General features: G+C 38.5%; 1 protein-coding gene across 1 annotated transcript; it reads right to left on the bottom strand.

Annotated features, from left to right (window-relative positions):
* Positions 1-4,808: 4,808 nt before the first annotated feature.
* DDX43 (DEAD-box helicase 43) lies at positions 4,809-24,153 on the bottom strand. The gene is given in 17 exon segments (XM_074922565.1): positions 4,809-4,913; positions 8,275-8,404; positions 9,173-9,311; positions 9,776-9,906; positions 10,471-10,553; positions 10,555-10,602; positions 12,188-12,275; positions 13,047-13,147; positions 16,602-16,743; positions 18,148-18,258; positions 18,531-18,649; positions 18,728-18,884; positions 20,531-20,612; positions 21,149-21,256; positions 22,620-22,752; positions 23,146-23,201; positions 23,811-24,153. Coding segments are annotated over 17 exon segments (2,076 nt in total).
* Positions 24,154-24,410: the final 257 nt, after the last annotated feature.

The raw sequence follows: 24,410 nt of genomic DNA, 5'->3' as shown, positions 1-24,410 counted from the left end.
GGGTCTTGCATGATGCAACCCCCAGAACAGTCTCTCTGCAACCACCCAGAACACACTGCACTGAACTGGACCACACCTACCATCACGTGATGCCATGCCCACCATGCATATGCATGATGTTTCCTGGAACTGAGTGGAGACTTTGGGACTTGGACTGTATAAAAATGGTACCATCAGAAGCTGGGGGGAGACCCCCACCACTAAGACACCAAGAATCAAGAGGACCAATGGGATGCTCCTAGATCCATGGGTGGTGATATCTTTCTCTGTCTCTCTCTTCCTGAAAATAGTTCAAATCCTTCTGAAGGCCAGTTTTGACATAAACTGAAGTCAAAAGACTGTACAGGAGATGCAGTTTGTAGGAATAAAATGGCCAGACAGGTGTTGTCAGATCCCAATGGATGTGATCAACAAGATAGCAGATGTGATCAACAATATAACAGCTGTGTCTCCACCAACTAGTAAAAAGGAAACATAAGCTTTCCTGGGTGTTGTGGGTTTTTGGAAAATGCATATCCCAAATTACAGTTGACTGTAAGCCCTCTCTATCAAGCTACTCAGAAGAAAAAATATTACAAATGGGGCCCTGAGCAACAACAAGCCTTTCCACAAATTAAAGGAGATTGTTCATGCAGTAGCCCTTGGGCTGGTTAGGGCAGGACAGGATGTTAAAAATGTGCTCTACACCGCAGCTGGGCAGAATGGCCCTACCTGGATTCTCTGGCAGAAAACACCAGGGGGAGACCTGAGGTCGACCCCTGGGGTTTTAGAGTCAGGGGCATAGAGGATCAGAGGCCCGCTATACTATGACTGAAAAGGAGATATTGGCAGCATATGAAAGGGTTCGAGGTGCTTCAGAAGTGGTTAATAATGAAGCACAGCTCCTCCTGGTACCCCAACTGCCAGTGCTGGGCTGAATGGTCAGAGGGAGGGCCCCTCTACACTCCATGCAGCTGATGCCGTGTGGAATAAGCGGGTTGCACTGATCAGACAGTGAGCTCAAATAGGAAACCCCAGTTGCTCAGGAATTCTAGAAGTGATCATGGACTGGCCAGAAGGCAAAGATTTTGGAGTATCACCAGAGGAGGAGGTGATGCGTGCTGAAGAAGCCCCATTGTATAATAAACTGCCAGAAAATGAGAAGCAATATGGCTTGTTCAACCAATTCAAACCGGTCGCATTGTAGGAAGGCATTGGAGGTGCAAGGTAGCTGTATGTATGTACGACAAGTCACAGAAACCGCTGGAGAAGGTGAATCAAGCCAGTTTGTGGAAGTGAGAGCCATCCAGATGGCTTTAGATATTGCTGAGAAAAATGGCCAGTGCACTATCTCTCTACCTATTCATGGATGGTGGCAAATATCCTGTGGAGGTGGTTGCAGCAGTGGAAGCAGAGCAACTGGCACTGCAGAGGCAAACCCATCTGGGCTGCTGCATTGTGGCAAGATATTGCTGGCTAGAGAAGCTGGCTGTAAAAGTATGTCATGTTGATGCCCTAAGAGTTGGGCCACTGGAGAACATAAAAACAACCAGCAGGTTGATCAGGCAGCTGAAGTAGCTCAGGTGAATTTGGACTGGCAACATAAGAGTGAATTATTTACAGCTCGGTGAGCCCTTGACACCTCAGGCCATCAAGGGAGAGATGCACAATATATAGATGGGCTCGGGATCGAGGGGTAGACTTGACCATGGCTACTATTGCACAGGTAATCCATGAATGTGAAACTTGTACTGCAATCAATCAAGCAAAGCACTTAAAGCCTCCGTGGTATGAAAGATGATGGCTGAAATACAAATTGGGGGAGCCCTGGCAGATTTACTATATAACACGCCCACAAACTCACCAAGGCAAACACCACATGCTTACAATGGTGGAAGCAACCGCTGCATGGCTGGAAACATATCCCGTGCCCCACACCACTGCCTGGAACAATATCCTGGGCCTTGAAAAACAAGTTTTATGGTGACATGGCACCCCATAAAGAATTGAGTCAGACAATGGGACTCACTTCTGAAACAGCCTCCTACAGACCTGGGCCAAAGAGCATGGTATCAAATGGATAAATCTCATCCCTTGTCATTCACCAGCCTCTGGAAAAACTGAACAATACAATGGCATGATAAAAAATGCACTGAGAGCAATGGGGGGTGGGACCATCAAACACTGGGATACACATTTAGCAAAAGACACCTGCTTAGTCAACTCTAGGGCATCTGCCCATCAAGCTAGCCCTGCCCAGTCAGAACTTCTACATACTGTAGAAGGGCACAATGGAGCGTACATGAAGAATATGTTAGGGAAGACAGACTGTGTTATTCCTGCCCTGGGAAAACCTAAACCCATTTGTGGTATTGTTCTCACTCAAGAATCTGGGTGCACTTGGTAAGTTATGTGGGAGGCTGGAGAACTTCAATATGTACCATAAGGGGATTTCATTTTGGGTGAGGATAGTCAGTGAATGAAATTGTATAATGTTAACTGAAGAACAAAAAAAAAAAAAGCCCTGCCACGTATGTCATCACTACAGCAGTTGCTGTGTGCCATATAAATGGTAGTACAAAGAATCACCCAAATCAGTGAAGAATGGACTTTGATGAAATCAAGCGATGTGCAGCAGTGATGGAACTTGAACCGGCTTCAGCAACCGCTGCCCAGCAACATCCCCGAGATCAACTTCTCCAACCCACAGACTGTGGGTATGGACTGCACCAAATACAGCAGCCACAAGCTCTGGCTACAGCATGTACTAGTCCAACATCACACACCATCTATCCTGCCCTGAAAGGCTGCAGCAACAGGTGGAGCCCTGAAGTCATGGACTAAATGAACTCAGCAGACATGTTAGAGGGAGGGACTACAAACTAAGGCAATGATATCTCTGTGTGTGTGTATATATATATATATATATACACACACACACACACACACACACACACACACACAAAAGGAGAAAAGTGATGGTAAATAAATGGAAAGTGTAGGATCTGGGCACGACCCAGATGGTGTAGAATAAGGGGTGAAGAATGACTTGGGTTTAGCTGAGATAGGGTTAATTTTCACAAAAGAGCTGCGAGGGGGCACAGCCAAGACAGGTGAACTGAGCTAGCCCAGGGGATATTCCACATCATGCTGACATCATGCTCAGTGTATAACTAGAGGAACTGGCTGGCAGTGGGGGGAATGATGGTTGAGCATGTAGCACTGAGTGCATCACTTGCCTTATAGATTTGTTTTTATTTGCATTGTTGATGTTACAGTTCTTTCCTTCTCTTCTTGTGTTGTTCTATTAAACTGTCCTTATTTCAAGCCACGAGATTTTACTTTTGCCTTTTCTCCGGATTCTCCTCCCCGTTCCACTGCAGGAAGGAGTGAGCCAGTGGCTGCCTGGTGCTTTGAGGTGGGCTGGGCCTAAACCACAACAGTGATGAATCTTGTAGAAAGAAATGTATCTTCAACCCATATCAAGAAGAAAGAGTGTCTATGCGAAAAGGTTATCAAAGCCGAAGTGCAGCATTCTAGGAATGAGAATTCAGCTCAATTTTTTCTTCTGTTGAATAATATGTGTGTTAGGAAAAAAGAATATAGTATTTCCTGTTATTAAAACTGTGCAGGTGATAAACACACGGCCTTTAGGAACTCTTGTGCTGCAAGTAAATACATCTTTTTCTTAAAGGAGCTGTGGGAATTCCATAGTTTTAGCCTACTTTTGAGTGCAAAATAACCTATTAGCTTAAATAATGCCCAGGTTTCACCTCAATTATGAGCAAATAAAAAAAGATGGAAGGTCAGAAGAACGTTTAGAGAATAATTTTACTAAAATATTCTCATGTCACTAGATTAATTTTATTAGTTTTTCATTTACTTATATGAGTAAACACAAGTTTAGACCAAGCATCAAATGAAGGAACAGCTCCTTCCCATGTAACTTCCTAGGAGTAAAAACATACCCCATTATCATTACGAGTCTGTGACAGAACCTGACATTCAAATGTAAAACTGGAATCAATGCTTTCCGAAACGAAGAAAAAATACATTTGAAGGTCAGCTTTTATGACTTTGTTAACATTGCTCTAATAAACTCTTTTTCTTCTGTAAAGTGGAAACTTACATCCACAAGAACAAGAGTAGAAGCTGTCTTTTTACCCAGATAGCCACAAACACACACTTATTGTTATGCTCTCCTCCATTCAGAGGAAATGCAGACTTCTTTCAAAAAAAGCTTGAGACACAAGTCTTAGCAAAAATTACTTTCAATGTTAAGTTTTAAAATTAAAAAACCCAACCAACCAAACAAGACATCATTTACTGCAAACAGAGCCGTTTTCTAATAACTAAGTTATCCTTGGAAATACTTCTGCATGCCACTGGCAGATGTGGCATATCGGTACAAAAGTACAGTATGTGTAGTCACACCGACAAACATTGCTTACATTCAGTAATCCAGTTCTCTGAAAATAAAAGGAAAAATTATGTTTTACATTCTTATATATTAACACTACATTTAAAAAACCCCAACAAACCCACAATATTTGTTTTTAACCAGTAGATAATGGCTTTAGAAGTTATGCACATCACACAAGAAAATATAATTAATTTTTCTTAAATAAAAATAGTGCCCAAATGCAAAACTAGATTTCTATATAAAGTTTATCCATTTTTCTTTTTTAAGCCACTTTTTAAAATGTATTTTAAATGCAACAGTTACAGAAAACAATCAACCAAGAAGAGAAACTTCCAAATTCAAGCCTGTAGATGCCAACACTAACTAGAATCACTTACTTTGTTTCAGTAACTTCAAGGGATTACAGTTACTCTGAGGTCTTTCTCCGAGATCTTTGTATATTTTCAATTTCTTTTCTGTTTTGAAATTGTTTGTATCTTTCTGCCATTGCAATAAGCTCAGTAGGAACTACCTGGTAAGAAATCAGCACAAGACCAAGGTTAGTTTTAAATGAATCTAAACTTTTAGACTCTGATTTACAAAAATGCTATTGATTTGTGTGTTCCCAAACTTGATTTTGTTATTTAACTTGCTCCTGTTACTTTGCAGATTGTCTTTTCTGTAGAGATGCAAAGACAAATCTTTTTACATAAAATGATACCAAAATACACTGAAAAATAATTAGTGGTGTCCCTGGATTTTCAATTACATAAGTATGTTAGTATCACCATATCCGATGACAACATATAACCAGCTAAGTAAAACATTTGTGTTTCAGACAGAAATGTATGTTTCAGTGATAATGAACAGCTGGAAGAAACATCCAATGCAATACATCCAATAAATATCCAAGATATTTGAATGTTACACTATTATGATTGATTGTAAATTCCTTATGGAAGTTTTAAGAGCCTCTGAAGAAAGACTTTGGTACTTAAAAGAAAGCACTGCTATAGGAAGGGTTCCCACATGGATAAAACAAAGCTAAAAGACTAGAAAAGAAGGGCAGGAGAACACAGTCAGTTCTCCCACCACTGGGAGGTTAAATAAGCATCTTACTAACATCCTCAGTGCGTTCTGGCATGTTTGTAATTGTGTGGAAAAGGAGGTGAATAGGATCATCATCACACTTTGTCACCTCAGAGTTATGTTTATAAGGACTGAAGCCAGATGCAAAGAAATACAGAGACTTTATTAGGTTGAGTGGCACTGATCACTGAAGGAAAAAAAAAAAGCCCGCATACCATTCTTACAGATCATGGAACAAAGGCAGTGTCCAACAAGTCGTCTTAAACCAGGTCAGGCATAATGCAGATATTAATGCGATGTTTACTGCAAAAAGCAGTACGGGCGACTGTACTGTCAGAAGAGGTTTTAGATCACTAATCTATCAAAGCCAGCCTGCTTCAACAATCTGCTACAGCATGTACCCAAGCAGCTGGTAGAAGACATCCAGTACAGAAGCAGTTTCCTCATCAGAATGTGAAGAGCAAGCTGCTGCAGAGCGTGTGAGCATGGTATTAATGTGATTGATCAGCCTCTGTGGTTTGTCCCTCTACAAGTGGCACCAGTACAGTAAACATTTAAACACTGTTAAGTCTCCTTAGAAACATCTAGACCTGGCAGTACTTGCACAGATGAAGAATGCAGCCAGGACAAAAGGCCTGATGGAACAGGAAGGTGTGTGTATTTTTCCAGTTCTAACTTTCTTTGTCAGGCTTTATAATTCAGCAATGCTTGCCACTTGCTATCAGCAACTTTTCTTAAACTGGCATGAGTATCAGCTCACTAGTATATTTTACGTGCTGAATTGCTCTTACTGGCGAACAACTGCCCTGGCTGTCACAGGTCCACAGAACATGATGCCTACGGAACAGTCTATTCTGCCTAAGTTTTACACATCGTTTAAAAATAAAGTGAAAAATGACGCATCTCTCTAGCTGGAAGTCAGTACAGACTTGTATCAATAGAAGTAATGAGACAACATTACTATCCAGTCAAAACACTGGATAATTTTCTTCCTCAGTATCAGATCAGATCCTCTCCTACAGCATTAAAAATAATTTATTCCAACTAAAATTGTAACAATTTCTTGCACGAGTGGTTTTTGAGCAGGCACAAGGAAAGAGTGGGAAGAAGCCAGGAAATGGATCATAAGTATCTCAGTGAGGCCATATCCAGCATGTGGTGGATTGATAAGATTTTTACATGGACAATCTGTGTATCTGCTAAACATTAAGGCTAGGTATGGTAGTCCAAATGAGAAAACAGAAAAGGGTAGATACTGTAATTTATATGTAACACACTTGGTATTACAGAAATCTGTGTTCTTCCACGATTCCCTAATAAATCTGTTTATGCTTCTTAATAAACTTTATCTATCATGCTGCAGGGATCTTTATAGAGAAATGTTTCTGTTGTACCTGTTTTTCTTTTGTGAGATTATCCGTTTATTCAAAATTATGGAGAACATCTGGCTAACAAATGCACCATACTTGTTCTGAAAGTGAAGTATTCGGAACCCTCAGCCCATGTTTTCTGTTGCTCTCCTTCCCTTTTATGAGACACTTCAAGACTGAAGCAATGATATTTTCATTGTCATGGGGTTAAAAAAACCCTGCTTGTATGGATATTTCCCTTCTATTAGCTGTAACTAAAAGTTTGAGAATAATGTTGCGACTAGCAGTTACCCTTGAAAGTAAGGATTCGGAGGTGCTCTTTTCTCCTCTGAATGCAGAGGCCCGTTCCCAGTTGAACTATCACACATGAAAAAAGTTTGGGAACTTCAGTCTGCAGCAGGAGACAAGGCATGGATGGTAACAGCTGACTCAGAATACAGAACAAGGCACTTCTAAGTTCCATTTAAGTGGCTTCCAAGTATCATTACTGGTTTAATCTCTTCTATTTGCTAAAAAAACCCCCACCAAAACCCAAATCAACACCTACCTCCCCCAACCAGCAAAACTTCCAAAAACACCCTCTCCCCTGCAACCTGCAACTTTAAGAAATTATCAGGGCACAACTCTTGTTTCTGATTTGGTTTGGGGTTTTTTTTGTTTTGTTTTGTTTTCTTTTTCTGCCTCAAAAGCACCTTATCAGGTTTGCAATACATGGCATAACATTTTTCAGAGAAGAGTTGTAAACCAGAAGATTTAGATGAAGTTCTAACTCAGCGTTTAAAGTTTGAGAAAGTGTCCACACTAACAACCACAAGTTCTAAGTAAATGCAATTTAGTTTGTACTCAAACTTCCACCGCCCCCACCCCCAATTAAAAATTTCAACTCAAGTCAGGGCATGAACTGGGGGTTTACTATAAATTAGGAAAAATCTATTTGTTACAGCAATAAACAGCAATGTAACCGTCTCTGACTTCTCAGATTGGTAGTAAGAAAAAGTGTTTCAGTCCTACTTCCCATATTATTTACTAACATCTGTGAGAAAGACAGCTGGGAAAAGTATATGCAGATATCACAACTGTCAGATATAATAAACTGACATAGTTGAGCTTCTTCTGATATAAACATCGTTAATATTTACACTGTTAAACAAGAACATTGGAATATGTGTCCAGAAGTGAAATACTGGAATAAAATAGATCTTATTCTCTACAGACCTCTCTGGCATGTGTGTTATTTACTTTTTCTTTGGACATGGAAAGCTTTGATTAAAGTTCACAGTTCTTTTCTGGGACTCATCTGTAAGGTAAAATACAGACAAGGATATCCAGGACAAGAGATACTTAAGTACCATTTTTTTCCCCCGAGACACTACAAACACTCACAAAGGTCTAGGTAGACTTAGACCTTCATGAACTGTTGTTACAGGTGGGAACCCAGAACCATTAGAAATCTTACCCAGTAAGATGTATTCTTACTTGGTTTGTTCTTTCAAGAATTTCAATCAGCTCAGACGCAACTCTCCAATTACTCTTAGTGACAAGCGTTACTGCCTCCCCAGTACGTCTAAACAAGGAATGAAATAACTGTTGATCTTCCAAACAACGGCTGCTAGGCTTTTCTTACTGACCTATGCAGTAATAAATTGTACTACATGCAATATTATTTAACTAGATAAAATTGGCTTGAGTATTTACTACACACATGACAGAAAGCAACTTTTCATAAAGATCAGAATATGGCAATTGACCTAAAACAGAGCAAAGGCACAACTAATTTAGACAATAAACCTAGCATAAAGTCAACATATTTAAGTATGAAGAGACATATATTCATCTCATGATGAATAAAATAAACATACACAAGAAAAATCATACTTGTGCAAATTTGGGAAAGCAGCATTCAAAAGTCCTCACACCGTGATAAGCTGAAAACTTTGAAACTTTGAATTCCACCCCCGCCGGGGCTGTCTAAGAAACTAAACAACTCAGTGGCTCACAGACACAAACAAGGAAGTGACATTTCAGAATTTCTATACAGAAGTTGTTTTGAACTACAATTCTTCCCCAAATTTTAAGCAGCTTTCAAACATCCCTTATTCCCATCCACTTCAATGAAATAACAAAAAGTGGAAAACTCGTTTGCCTTAAATTTAATGTGAACTAATTTCAAAACATAAAGCAGTGTGTTATTATCTAAAACATACTTTGATAGACCATAAAGTCTTCACTTTCCCACTCCACATAACTTGTAGCTCTAGCATTTGACAAAAGAAACACCTATGCAGTGCATAAAATATTGACAATATATTACTATTTTCTTGTAAACACTTACCCTGCTCTTCCAGTACGACCTACTCTATGAACATATTCTTCAATGTTGCGAGGGAAGTCAAAGTTAAAAACATGAGTAATATCATGCACATCAAGGCCACGGGATGCTAAGTCAGTAGCTACCAGTATTCTGACTTTGCCTAAATTAAGTACAAGAGAAAGAGAATGGGAGTTTACGGAATAAACAGAAAACATACTCCGGTCTATTGGTTTTCCAGTTTATAATGCACTTATTCTTAACATATAAAGGAAAAATATGCTTGTTGCACATGCTTGTGGCTTCAAATACAAGGTAAGAACTCAAAATGTCATTTTACTACTATTTGTATTTCACAAGCAGAACAGCAGGGTGTACGAAAACCTAGAAACATGCCTAGCTGATATAAAGAGTGTGTGAAAAGAACAGAAACTTCAACAGCTATATTCTCAGCTGGCATCCTTATCACAGGACTACTCTCTTTTATTCGCACGCAATCATATATCCCCAAGGTATAACCCTACTGGCATAATCGAGAGCAGAACTGTTTCACTGGAAGCACCATCATTTGAAACTTAAGCTTTAAAAACCTTGGTTAAACAAACCAATACTTAGATACAAACGTACCTTTCTTGAAGTCATCTAAAGCCTGTTCTCGATCACACTGTTCCCTGTTACCATGAAGTGACTGTACTGGAATTCCTTGGAGACCAAGGTCACTTGCTAAGTCATCAGCTCTAGGACGAAATAAAACAATGGTTCTTAAAAAAAAAAAAAAAAAGTAAAAATAGTAGTGCAGCATCTAGATTGAGACCTAAAAGATAATAACGTGACAACAGAAGCTAAACATGTGCCTAAAGGGCAAAACCCTACCTAAGTCAGCTGATATTTATGATAAAACACTAAGAAAACAAGACTACTCCTCCCATATATATAAATAAAAGCAAACATACAAAGAGAAATACATGTTCACTCAAAAAGCTCAGGTATGGTACACCCCTGTCACCAATCAGTTCTTGTATACACCAGCTGTGTATACAAGTAAACAGTACATCACATTAATGTATCCCCAAGAATCTTAACATCTACTCTAACTACCTGAAATTGAGATTTATCACCACCACCAGTGATATTAAAAAGGACACAAACTACCAGTCAGTCCGAAGGAATGAATAAACAAGTAAATATTAAAAGAATACTACTACTGCCAGCACATTGTTGACAAAAGCTGTTACACTTGGTAGTTACTATGTGACATAAGAAACTATCCAGTATTTCTGTTAGAAAAAGCGAACAGACATGATACTGGGAAATGATTACATACGTAAGTTTTTTTCCCACAAAAAATGATGACCTTATCTTTTGGCTTCATGGAATCAATGAAGTATTGCATGAAAGCTCTCTTTTTCCTCCTCAGCAATAACAACCACTCTCTGTTCTACCGTATTTACTGCCTGTTAAAACAGCAAAAAAGAGGATGCTAAGTAGGAAACAGTATTTTTTCTGTTAATACCCATATTACAACACTATAAAACTAGTAATATAATACCATAAAAAACTATTCTAAACCCAAAATGCGTCAGTTTGGAGTTCAAACAATGCAGATATTATTTGTAGTTTCTTAGTTGCTTTAGGAGAATAGTAAACATTTATCTTTAAGCAGTTTGTCAAATCATGTATTTGCAGAGATTTAGAGGGTACAGATTAGCAGACTAGCAAGGTGAAATAAATATTCTTAATATTACTGAAAATTAGATTGAAGCACTCAAGACTGACATTGTTCCAACTTCCTCTAGATTAACATAAAATATACTCAAATTACTTGAAAGGAGAATATTTTAAAGAAGATTCTGTAATCTATTTGAAATTATCAGTTCTGTCCAATTCTTCCAACAACCGTTTGTTAATAAAAACTTTACTCTGTTATATTTGATGGTTGCCATAGAATGTCTAAGGTATAGTAAATAAGTAGAATAAAGGTTTAGACACTCTCAGGGCACTGCATCATAATCTTGTGACAAGTGCTGAAAAATCAATCAAGTACATAGATTCTCTTTCCACATGGGAAAAATCCTTTCCTGTCCCCCAGAGGTCACCTCTTCAATTAAAAGAAGCTCCTATAAAAGAGAAGAATGCATTAAATGAGAGCTACAAGAGCATCTGATATCCTTTAAATTCTGATCCTCTGCCTTTGACAAGCAATGCCCCTTGACAAAAGCATAGTTCTGAACAGAACAGATGAAAAGTACATTTTCCTCCTATTTCTACCTAAAAGTGTACTGGATACTGTTTCCTCATTCCCTATCACTCAAAAAGTGGAACTGAAGAGGAAAATTTTGTAATTTAAGAACAAAACTCAAAGCAATCTCTGAACCAGGATGTGGAGATCTTGGAAGCACTACTGTTTCTGTAAATTCTGCTGGTACTGAAGCCAATTACACACAGCTGCACAAGCATGGCAAGTATGTAACTACACAGTAGAAGTTTTGGACTTTAAAGGCAGTTCTTACTCTTAAAACATATTCCTGCTCTAGACGAGTGCCCTCCAGGAGCTTAGTACAGAGGTTCCACTCTTCCACAAAGCAGCAGTTAAGAAAGTCAGATCCAGATAAGGATCTGTATGCATTAGAAGGCAGACATTCAGAAGGAAAAGTAACTAAGGACCAAGAACTTGAACAAAAGAGAAGGCTGCAAAAACAAGGGTTCAGGCAAGAACATGTGGCACTGTAAAGTACAATATTCAAATTTCAATGTGATTGATTCTTGTTGCTTGTGATGTTTTCTAACTCAAGATCTAGGACTTCAAGATCTTGTTACAGAAACACAACAACAAAGCTTTTTTCTACTTTTTTTTGTTAGTTCTTTCTAAACTTTTAATGAAGCTTTAAAAGAATAATAGCTGTTTTTTGAAAGTTCAGATTGATTTTAAAGTTACATGCATTTACTTACATAGTTACAAGCAAAATATTTCCTGCTTTAAACTGTAGGTTCTTCTCCAAAAGAAAAAAACAGAACAAAAGACCAAACAGAACAACTTACTGCTAAGTCAAGAGTGCCAACATATACAATCATTGGATTTTTCAAATAGGATTTCGCTAGGCGACGAACACCATCAGGCCAAGTAGCACTGAACAGCAAGTGAAAACACACACATGAGAATAGAGTGCAAAATCATCTCCAATTCATTAATTTAATCACATTCTTCTTTCTTTTCTTATACACCAGTGAAACACTCAAGTATGCAATAATAGTAGTGAGCTTGTATAACACTTCAAATAATCTTAAGAAGCTATTAGTAAACAGCACTCAAGCTTTAAAGATAACTTTCCAGGTTAGAAGTACAGGCAACCGTTACGGAGCCTTTCTAATGAAGCCAAAGTCAATTTAGTAGTTCAATGATACTTAATAAGCAAGTTTCTGGTCTGTTTTTATTGTTAGAACAGCAGCACCAATACAAAATATGGTAACAAAAAATATTGTTGGGATATTCTATTGTTAAGCTCCCAAAACCTGCATAATTTCAAAATTAATTCAGGTACAGACTAGCACACAGACTGAACAGAAAATTAGGATACACATTTGGTCCCAGATAGAGAAATGGAAGGTGGCATTTCAAAGTGATATGGCAAATTCTAGCACTCCCAGGACTTGTTCCTTTTTGGGACGAACTCAGTTGTTTTTCCAGTTGATGTAAAACATCAGAAAAGAGATAAGAAATGAAAATAAATTTGTCAAATGACTCATTGGGACTGACTAGACAGAATTAGAAAGACAACTGACGTCATTCCCATTTAGGTTAGTAAAGTTAATAAAACTGACAAGTTTGTTTTGAAGTTAACTTGTACAATGACCTTATGTTTACAGTGTTCAAGTACTGAGCACTACGATATTTGCATACCTTGTCATAACAGTTTGTCTGTCAGGCCGCACATCTATTAGGATCTTCATTATCTGAGGTTCAAATCCCATATCCAACATTCTGTCAGCCTCATCTAACACCTGCTCAGAACAAGGTTATTGTGTCTAGTTCCTTACATAAGGGTTTCAGCAAACACTACACAGAAGACCATTTTAACAGTAACGATTTAAACTGCAGAATCCACTCCATAATGTAATGCATAACCTGTTCAACTTTTATTTCACCTCTTTTGATTTCCTTGAAGTTTTTTCATTTGTGGGCAGAACAAGAAAACCCACAGCATCTTTAAGAGCACTTAAATTCAAGGAGGAAATACAATTATTGTTTGTTTGAACAATAATTTGGTTGGTGCCTAAAACTAAGCACAGAATTTTAAAAAACCCAACATAAATCAAACCCAACCAAACCCGGGGGGGGGTGTGGGGGGGGACACGACACACAGACACACACACGACAACAACTCCCCACAACACACTTTCAATACAAATTTTTTTGTAATTTAAAGGGGGAATCTCATTTCTACCTTGTTAAGAGATCTCATACAAGACCAAAATATCAGTTATCAATTTAGTTCCTCATTAGAGGTAGGAAAAATCCCAGACAGTACATTCATCTGGTTAAAACAAAAATAAACCCAAAACGGAACAAATTAAGCTGAAGGTCTGAGTACAACTAGTTGAAACTGATCTTTTTTCTAATATACAACCACACTTGTGAATGTTTTCAGTCTCGTACATAGGAAGAAGGCTGCCATCCAAGACTCATTTTTCTCCTTTAAAGTGTGATCTATAAAACTTTGATTAAGTATTGACATTTTCTAGTCACTTATGTGGAAACATAAGACTTCAATGATAATCCCCTTCTACTGTCTTGATTCTGTTCTATTCTTTTCAGATGTTTTATTCTGTTGAAGGTTTTTAGTACATTGCCTATGTAAATCTCTGAAATAAGAAATCAACCGAGAGACAGAAGACAAGAATTCTATTTCTTGATTTAATTATCCTCATTTTCAAAGGACTCATGGAGATTTCATTAACAGATTCTAATAACATGGCAAGGCTGAAACATCACTAATTTTATATACCGAGTTGGCTACTACGCCCCTTATAGCAGCAGAAGCTTTCTCAGCTATTAAGCACACTGGTACTTTGCTAGAAAGGAAGAAGAAAGCATGTAAATATGTGTATTGGATAGATCAGAATATTTGGAAATTTACTTTCCTTATTTCTGATAGCTGTTTAATAAAGAATAAAGGCTGTAATATAGATAAGATAGATAACAGCACTATTTTTCCCAAAGACCGCATAGCCAGGTCCTGGTTTATAAGCTAAGTCTCCCCACAACTCACATATAATTTGGTTTCTTGTTATCTAGGCATATTTACTTGTTTGTTAATATTATTCATTTCAGTTCTATTTCTTGGCAAGAAATTCTTATAAGCCAGTTCTTCATGTGAAAATCATTTTCTTTCCTGTTACTGGCAAGTTTTATGCTTTTTTTTTATTTGAAGAATAAAAGGACTACTCCAATCTATCCTCTATATCCTACTTAATGATTTTTATTTTTTTTAGTATACTTCCCCTAAATGCTTCTCAATTATTCATGCACAACTCCCATTTCCTTACTTCTGCTTTTTGAGCATAAAGTCAAAAGAAAAAAAGCACTCATTACTGATGAATTAATACCAATTTACACTGAACACAACAAAACAGAAAGCAATCTTCAAATGACATGTAGTGTAAACAATAAAAAGGCCACATATGACAGTATTACCCAGTCTTTCTTCTGAAATCATGAAAACCAGCAGCCTATCTTGAATAAATGGGTTCCTAAAAATCTGAATCAAGACTACAACTAACTTGATGGTTCTGTCAGGCAAGGAGAAAAGTTCCCTGTCTCCAGTTCACTTCATGTACAGTGTATATTGAAATATAATTAACTGTAAGAGTTTGGGTTTTCATTTGTTTGTTTCAATTAAACAATAGTATACCAGTCTCTGACTTTGGAAGTCATTTGGGAAACAATTATATCATACCAGCAAATGCTACTCAGTGCACTTCAGGAACATTCACAAGACTCATCAATATCTTTAAATAAAACTGTAAATGAAGCGCTTCAATGAAGAGTGTTCACGCAAGGTGTTAAAGCTGAAATCTAACAGCCCTCTCTCTCCTCTGAAATAAGGCTGCAAGATTAAACTATTTGTTGGCTGAAAACTGACAATGAAGCTGTGGAAACAGAAAGCATCTTATGTATTAAAAAGTACAAGAAACTACAAGGAAAAAATATATGGTAACAGAATTTTGGATGTTCAACTTTTTATATGGAAACTAAGGAAGCACAGCATTCCCAAAAAGCCTGAGGCATGAGACATTAACCATTGTGAAACGTGGTCCTTGTGCTGTTTTCAATCTTCTGACAATATCTAACTGCTAGTGGTACAACAAATGTTTTTTCTCCTATTTGCATGACCATATTTTTCAATTCGATAGGTAATTTTTTTAGTAATGTCATATTATATTATACCCTGCACATATTGAAACATCTGATTTTGGTTACATACATATTCTTTGCCTTACAAAGTACTGTGTGCTTGTAGTATGAACATACTTCACCTTGGTAGAGAAAGATGAGTAATGTTCCTATACTTATCAGAAAGCAGGGTTTCAGGCCTTTGTTTCCACCACCTTAGCACTTACATGTTACTTTTCCACATGAGGCTATTCTCCTGTCTTCCAATAATATTATTTTTTTCCAGACGGCCAAATTTCTAACGATACTATACCACCACTGGCCTTGCCAGTAAGCTCACAACTATTAGATAGAGTTAGAGCTAACTTGCTACTGCATAATGGGTATTAAACCCTTAGAGGGAAGTGGAGGCGGAAGTAAGGGAGGGAAAGCAGACCAAATAGTCTAACTAGGCAACAAGTCACAAGTTAAAACAAATAACTCAAAAATAATTTGAATATCTGAAAGTATTTCACAAAACTGCAATGGTTTTAAGTGTCCAGCACAACAAAAGGCAAAAATGAAAGGAGACATAAGGACTCATAACAACCTTTACATGGCTATTTTCCCACTGAGATCAAAAGACAGTCACCCAAACATTTAAGTATCTAACTACTTGCGACTCTGGTGCTTACTGCACAACTTCTTATGAGAACTTGAGTCACTCATAACCTTTAAAAGAAAAGGGAAAGACAACATGGGAAAGACATTTTATCCATTAGTAACTGATCCTGACAAAATGAATTTTGAAACAGCAAACATTACTAATACGAGCTAACAATTTAGCATCTTTAAAATGCTTACTGTGCTAGAATCCTACTATATTTTTTCCCTAGGGAATTTCCCACATCTGCAATGCAATCATGGTAAGTATGAACCATCCTTCCAACACCAATCTCAATGTTAAGGTGTATTGTAATTTAAGATTTAAAAAGTTTAAAGAAAACTTAATCAAAGCTTAAGTTCACACTAAGTCAACCATTTCCCAACTGGTGCATTACTCATTCCGTATCAGATACTTGCCAAGTATGTTATGCTCTTCAAATTTATGAAGTTGTTCATTTGAAGATCATTCAGTCTGCCAGGAGTGGCAATAACAATATCCACACCTTTGGTAACCACATCTATCTGTCCTTTTCGGTTCCCACCACCATATATGCAAATACTGAAAAATAAAATGTTTTACAGAAGCAGTGTATTAAGGTTCAACTCATGTCAATCTCTTTCAAATAAATATCACCATGTTGGTTCACTTTTAAAAGTATCGCCTGTTATTACCAAGAGGTAGAAATACAGTAAGCGTGACTGACAGTACCAGTATCACAGTAAATAATGGACAGTAAATAATGGACACTTAATGATAGTCCCTCAACAGTTCAGCAACAGCTTTCTCCTGAAATTGCAGTGAGAGTAATCATGAAAGGAAGGAAGATAGCTGTTAAGCTAGGAGTATGTTTTGGGTTGTTTTGAAAATATTCACACCAAAAATAGATGAACGTATGAATGGATGTATGATTTTCTAAACAGTACTATGAAAAGTCAGATGTTTTGCTGTTAAAGCAATCAATGCACTCAATAGGGTATTAGCCCTACACACAAACTTAATGTGCTCTGTATAACTCCTCAGTAGTTTTGGGAAGGAAGCAGAAGTTGTATTTCAATATTTGATGACTAGAACACTAACTCTGAATGCTATACAAAGTTACCAGAGTCCTAAAAGTAAGTTTTGGAGCACAGTAATGTCTGTTTAACAGCTTAAATGAAGATCTACACTCTCAGCAGGTTTGTGGATGAAGCCAAATTGGGGGAGTAGTTGATACACAAGAGGGCTAGGCTGTTACTCAGAAGAACCACAAAAGGCTAGAGAAATGGGCTGATGGGAATCCCATGAAGTTTAACAAAATCAAAATGAGGATGGAATCACCCTAAGGCTGAGAGCCAACATGCTAGAAGATGCCTTTGCAGAAAAGACTTGGGTGGCCAAGAAACTGAACATTATTCAGAAGTGTAACCTCACAGAAAAGAAAGTCAACTGTGTAAGCCAGCAGGTTGAGTGAACTCATGATTCCTCTTCATTCAGCACTTGAGACCACTTGAGACCACAACTCAAGCACAATATCCAGTTTTTGTACCCCCTGCCTCTATGACAAGACAAGACATATCCATACTGGAGCAAATCCAGCCGGCAGATACCATGATGGTCAAGAGAATGGAGTGCATGTGCATGACATGAGAAGCTGGTAACCAGGCTTGTTCAGCCTGAAGAGAAGGCTCAGGTAGTTGTAGACAGCAATAAGATCTCCCTAACAGCAAGGTGCCAAGAAAACACAGCCAGACTCTCTCAGCTGTCCACACAGAACAAGAAGCAACAAAGTTACAACACAGAGAAGTCCAACTCTATAAGAAATAGACTTTCACTATGAAAGTACTCAAAACAGGCATCCTAAAACCTGGGAAAATAGAAACTGAATTTACTACTGCCCCCTCCTCTCTTAACAAATGCAGTTGGTGAATTAAGCTGCAAGTGGTAGGGAAAAAAAATTACTTAACAAGCAAGTGAGAAGATTACCTTTTAATTCCTTTGTATGTGTACTTCAAACACTCTGCCTCTACTTGAAGCGCCAGTTCTCGAGTGGGAGCAAGGACTAACATTCCCGGTCCCTCACGCTGACCTTTGGATCTGCAAAAAAAAAAAATAAATCTTTAGAATGTGGGTATATAAGGCTAGGCGAAGTCCATCACATCTGACATGGAATATTTTTATATTGTTCTACTTTCTCAGTACACTGCTATCAACAGAATCTATGGTGACAAATCTGGTACTTACTCCACCAGGTTTATAATTTTTTTCCCAATTTATGATTTATTATCTTCTATACTAGAAAACCATCACATGGGGGCTGGGGGGAAGTATCCACAGGTGGGCAAGTCAGACATGTGAACAATCCTTACATTGGTTGTGAAGTCAGATGAATGAATCCAGGCATTAAGTATGCTAATGTCTTCCCGGTACCAGTTTGTGCTATACCAATAAGATCAATTCCTTGCAGTATGATCGGCCATGCCTGGGACTAACATAAAACAACAAATACTTAAATCTACTTTTCTCTTAAGCTTCAGTTAAAGAATCATCAAAACTGAAGAAATACCTGAATCGGTGTAGGCTTTTGAAAACCAACTTTTCTTATATTAGCCATAATATCAGGATAATGCTCAAATACATCTTCAAATTTACAAACAGGATTGGGAATGCAGCGCTTTTCACCTTCTTTTAAGTCATCACAAATTATATTATTATTTTCTTTCCTGTATAGAATCAAAGAAGTGCAATTGCTTTAATGTTTCATTATCTGAAAAAGTAGAGCTAACACAAAAGACTGCATTTCTGACTTCTTTTCTTTTTAATTCCTGGAACAACACAAAACAAGTTCAGGGTCCTGAATGAGACTTATGACTATTCTAACCTTTAAGAAAGCCTTACTATAGAAACACTTCTCCTGGAGGCATCGATTACCATTTTTCTTAAGAATGACTAATTTGAAGTTCTATATGGTTATAAACATGAACTGCAGTCCTGTCATATCAGACTTCAGTTATACTCTATTACAAATTAAGTAACTGTGACAAGTTTTTAAACGTAAAGACAACCCAGAACTCAGAGGAATGGATTGGAATTCTTTGCCAGAAGCCTATACTCTGACAGAAGCCTTCCTGAAATATTTTCAGAGCAGTTCCCTGGATGCTCTAGAAAATACAAACAGACCAGTTTAGAAAAGAGAACATGGTCAGTAAGACAAGCTCCAAAACCAAACCCCCCAAAACCAACCAACCAAACCCCAAAACACATCACATACAAAAAGCTACATTAAAATCTGAGGTTCTGAGGCTCCCCCCAATTAAGAGGTATTAATATGTTTAAGTAGTTTATTCTAGTCCTGTACTGAAGACTCCATTCAGCAAATATTTCTATTTCAAGCAGGGTATGGGCTACAAAAATAATGGGTAATTCAACCTCTCCTCATCGTTTTTTTTTTTTTTTTTTTTCCTCCAGTTACTGTCTTTTTTTCCCCTTAAAGCACATAGATAAGAAAAGGAAAAGAACATTCCTTCATCACAAAAGTGCTATTCCTCAATGAATGTTCTGAACCTACAGAACGATGTTCTGTTTCTCCTGACTAGTTCTAATGATAACATGTACATATACTTTAAGGAAAGAGGGTCAATTCCATGCTTTGGTCACTGTGGCAAGGTTTTTCTGCTGGGCATGCAAAGAAAAAACAAACACCATGCAAAAAGAAACGTAACACAAGGTAATGCTTCAAGAATGTTCACCAATGTCATTAGAACTACTGAAAAGGGCTGAAACCATCACCAGGGCCTGAACAGAATCACTTGAAACAGATGATCTGTTTTTCTTGCAAAGTAATGATATAGATTGATGGATCAAAATGAACAGATACTGTTAACTAAGGCATGTACTCACCAGGATGAGCCTGTACAGAAAAGATAGACAGATAGGAAGACAACAGTAAATAAGTTGAAAATTGTTTTGAAGATGATATTTGACTAAAGATTATGGAGGAAAAAAATGGCAGCCAAGAGGTATTCAACATGTGAATAATCGTATTTGGAAGTACCTAGAAAGTGTGAACATGCTGTCTCGTGAAATGTAAAGAAAATGCCAAAAGCCAATGAACTTTATCCCTTCTGAAAGTCGACTAGATCAAGCACCTTTAGAGAAGCAGTTAATCTCTAAAGTAAATTTTCCACACAACTCTTAAACAATAACTAGCAGATGAGGTATTACTTCTTAAGAAAGAGTTCCCAAGATCTATGTTATTACAAGACCCTAACATTAATGCTTACGTCTCAGTACTCCATTTCCCACTTTCTGGGCTTTATACCTTAATAATTTTTGCCAGGCAGATGATTCCCTACAGAAATGACCTTACCGCCACAGTTCCACTTCTTCTTGTGACATAGATGCAGTCCTTGACGATTCTTTATAGAAGTTTTTCTCAATTGGAGGCAAGTCTTAAACCGTCAGAAAGAGCAAACTTCAGTCAGTAAGAAATGCTACAAATTGAGGGTAATTCTGCTAAAGCTTAAGATGGAAATCCCAAAACCCGGACAGTGCCTTGTACTTGAAAACTAGTCAAAAGTGGTGGAAGGCTACTGTTCTTCATGTAAAAGATGAAAGCTGAGACAAACAAGTGTCTACAAAAGAACCACTTCTCCACATTTCAAGTTCTAAAGTAATCTCTACTAACATATATAGTAAGATATTTAGTAGTTCTTCGATTTTTGCTGTGGTCACATACAAACCAACAACATTTTCAAAGGGTTAAGTCAAAATACCAACTGAGTAGCAGGTTTAAGTTCACTCAGCAACTACAGTGTCCCCCCATGATCATGCTGAGAAATGCTGACCTGGTCACTTCACTGCAAATATTTAAATTTGGACACTGAAGGAATTCAGTCATCTCAGAGCAAAAATTAAAAAGTTTTAAGCATTCAGCAGATTTATCATATAAAGATAAGTACTATACCATCAAAATTTTAGAACTAACCTGCCCACTTCATAGCTTCATATTTAGCTCTGTTTTCTCGAAGAGAAGCCCAGTTAATCACAGATTTCTTTGGGTTATTTTCAGGCTTGATAATGTCCAAAGTTTTTCCTGTGGAGTTCGTGCCAAAATGCTGCTGTTTGACAGTATCTGTTGCAGGGCAGGAGACAATATCCCCCTTGAAACAATTTTTCTATTTCTTTTTCTATTGCAAGGCCTCTTATGTGATTTTTGAATAGACATGAAGCATTTAAATAGAAAATTCTTTCCTAGGTCTTAGCCTGAAACGTCGGTAAAACCTGTACAAATCCAGTTCTGATAAAGAAAGAAGCACTTCAACATCTTCAAGTACTTAAAGTAATGACAGGTTCTAAAATGCTGCCCCTCCACCATAAATAAGGCTCCTCAACCATAAATAAGGCTTGTTGTGAAGCAAGCTTTTGAAAAACTTGTAAACCCAGTAGGTGATATGCAGACAGAAAGATTATTTTTAACAGCTACAAGAACAAGGTTTACTGCTAAGGCAGCCAGCGACACCACAATAAGGTCTCAGTGTAGTTACACTCCATACTCCTTCTTTGATGAAGTTAATACTTCTTAAGAAAGAAGGTTTTTTACACTGAAGATATAAATATCAAAACAATTATGATTAGTGGAAAAGCAGTAAACATGGGGAAAACAGTCACACATATTAAGAAAGTATTTCTTTCTAGACTCTTGAAACATACTTGTCCACCTTCTGGGGCACTTCTGAGAATCAAAACTCACAACTACTCTATTCTTTATTCTAATGCTGGAACACAACTCTCAGATCCCTTCCTTCCTCATCAGTGCCTCAGATCAACCACTACGGTTGTTGTTTGCCTGTGCAAAAAGTCATTGGGAGCACATACAAGAGAAATACTAGTAACACAAGCAGCACCTCAACATACAATCATTACTTATATATCCATGTAACAGGCAAAGTTAACAATAAAGCCTAGTAAAGCGAGGCATGATGTGCAACATCAAATCTTAAACGTTAACTTCCCATGAAAGTCGTAAGAAGACAACATTGTCCATTCTATAATCAGTGTGTTTGCGTTATAGACTACATTTATAAAAGCTTAGTGAATTTTAATACTGCACTGATACTATGTTAAAACTTAAACTAGAACCAATACCTGTATTTTGAGGGAATGAGACTGATAATGCAAGAAACTAAGCAGTCTAATATTCAGCATGCATTAAAATTGTTGAAAACACACAGGAATAAATTTTCACAGATGTCTGGCAGTTTGAGGGGGGGAACTGTTCATATAGCTGAGAGAGATGGATGTCTAGATATTTCTGTTTTAATGCCACTGTCCAAGAACAAGGTGAAAGTTAATTCCCTTTGGTAAAACACTAATAATATAAAAACAGTCTAGAAAACTACCAAATATATGGAAAGACAATTCATAATATATTTTTTTTTCCAAACCACATTTCTTACCTTTCTTAGTCCCATCTCTAATGTAGTTTTGTCCACATCTTGTAACAGCATCATCAATCAACATCTTGGCTTTGTTTTGCACAGCTACACTGCCAAAAATCTTCACTTCAGCTTCACAGGTTCCCTTTATAACCTATGTTCATAAAAACTTACTGTTTTTTTTTTTTAATACTGCAAAGAAAAACATTATATAAAAACACATACTGAATAATAATTTGGGTTTGTTTTTTTTTTTTTCTGGAATTTTAACTTCTTTTCCCAGGAAAAGACCCTTTATTTACCTTTCCAAAAGAAAGGGAAATAAATGCATACTCACGGACAAAAAAATACCAGTAAGCTTTTCTTATTTTCACATACCAGTCAGGTTGCAACCTTAATTCCATTTCATCACTGCTTGTAAAAGAGTGGAATTATTACACCTATTGTAACATCCTTCAATTTGCTGCAGTAACTCTGGTTTACATGGAAGCAAAACCAAGTATGTTCCAAACGAGTCCAGGCCTTGATGACACACAGCACATGATACCTTTATCCTGGAACCTGAAGAATCCTCAAGTTGTCTTATTCTACTTCCTCCCTGACCTGTAATAAAGACACACTGCGGGTATTACAGCAATTTAAGCCAAACTGTCAAAAACTTCACATGGTAACTGTTAAGTATTTTGGTTGTGACAAAAACCTAAGACCTTCATGACACCATCCATAAATAAAAACTTCTGACACCAAACTGCAGGAAAATGTAGGTAACTTTTTTCTGCAATTAATCAAATGCAAGGTGCAGGGCAGGGGGGGAAAGCAGTTGAAGAGATGGAGCAGCAAAACCAGTTTGAGAGATACCCCTTCCTCCAGGTGACCAGAGAGGGGCTTTAGCTCACTTACAGACTACTGGCCATGAGAAACAGCCATCAATCCAACCAGTTTAGGGAGGAAAAGGACGAGTGGGAGAGCTCCACTCTAAAGCCAGTACTCTGCAAAAGCATCCTGTCATCCCCTGCTGTGAGAGATATAAGGGAATCATGAGGCCGTTTCACAGCCAGGGAGATGGAAGGCAGTGATGCACCTCCTCAGGGTGCTGAGGGAGGGGCAGGGGCCCAAAAGAACAAAGCACTCCAGGGCCGGATCCTCCTCCTCCCCACCTGCTTACCTCAGTGGGTCAAGCACCCTGGGGAGTGGGGGGGCAGCAATTATTACCTATGAGAGCCCCAACCAGGGAACTATCGAGTTGGAAGCAGAGGGGCTCCACACCATCCCAAGTCTGGCTGGTGGCAGCTCTTGGTGGCCGCTGCTGCACCGCCTCCCCCAGGTCGCGGGAGACTTCGGCGCCTCGGGACTCCCACTCCTCCCCTCCGAGGCTCTCTGCCGCCTCCCACTGCCACTCAGCGCTCCTTCGGCCGGCGCCGCCGTCTTCAGAAGCGCGACTCAGCGAAGGCGTCGCCGGCGGCTGGGACAGATGCCCGGCGGCGGCGGCGGCAGCAGATAGCGGACAACTCGGAGCGCCGGCATCCTCATCGCTGCTCGCGTCCCAGTCAGACATGGCGGCTCCCCGCCAGGCTCCGCGGCCCATGCGGCACGCCTTGGCGCGCCTTAGGCTAGGGGCGCGCTGATTGGCCAGGGCGGGCAGGGCTCTAAGCAGTGATTGGCTGGCTCGACGCGGTCGCGCAGGGGTGGGGGAAACCCTGCTGAGGGCCGCTGGGTCCTGAGTCCTGCCCTCTTATCCTCTCCCTTCTCCTCTCTCCCTTCTCCTCTGCCGGCCTCCTGGCAGCCCTGGGTGGGCTCCACCGAGGAGGTTGT

Source organism: Athene noctua, chromosome 1 (assembly GCF_965140245.1).
Source record: "Athene noctua chromosome 1, bAthNoc1.hap1.1, whole genome shotgun sequence".
Lineage (NCBI taxonomy): Eukaryota > Metazoa > Chordata > Aves > Strigiformes > Strigidae > Athene > Athene noctua.
This window is presented reverse-complemented; position numbering and strand designations above follow the sequence as displayed.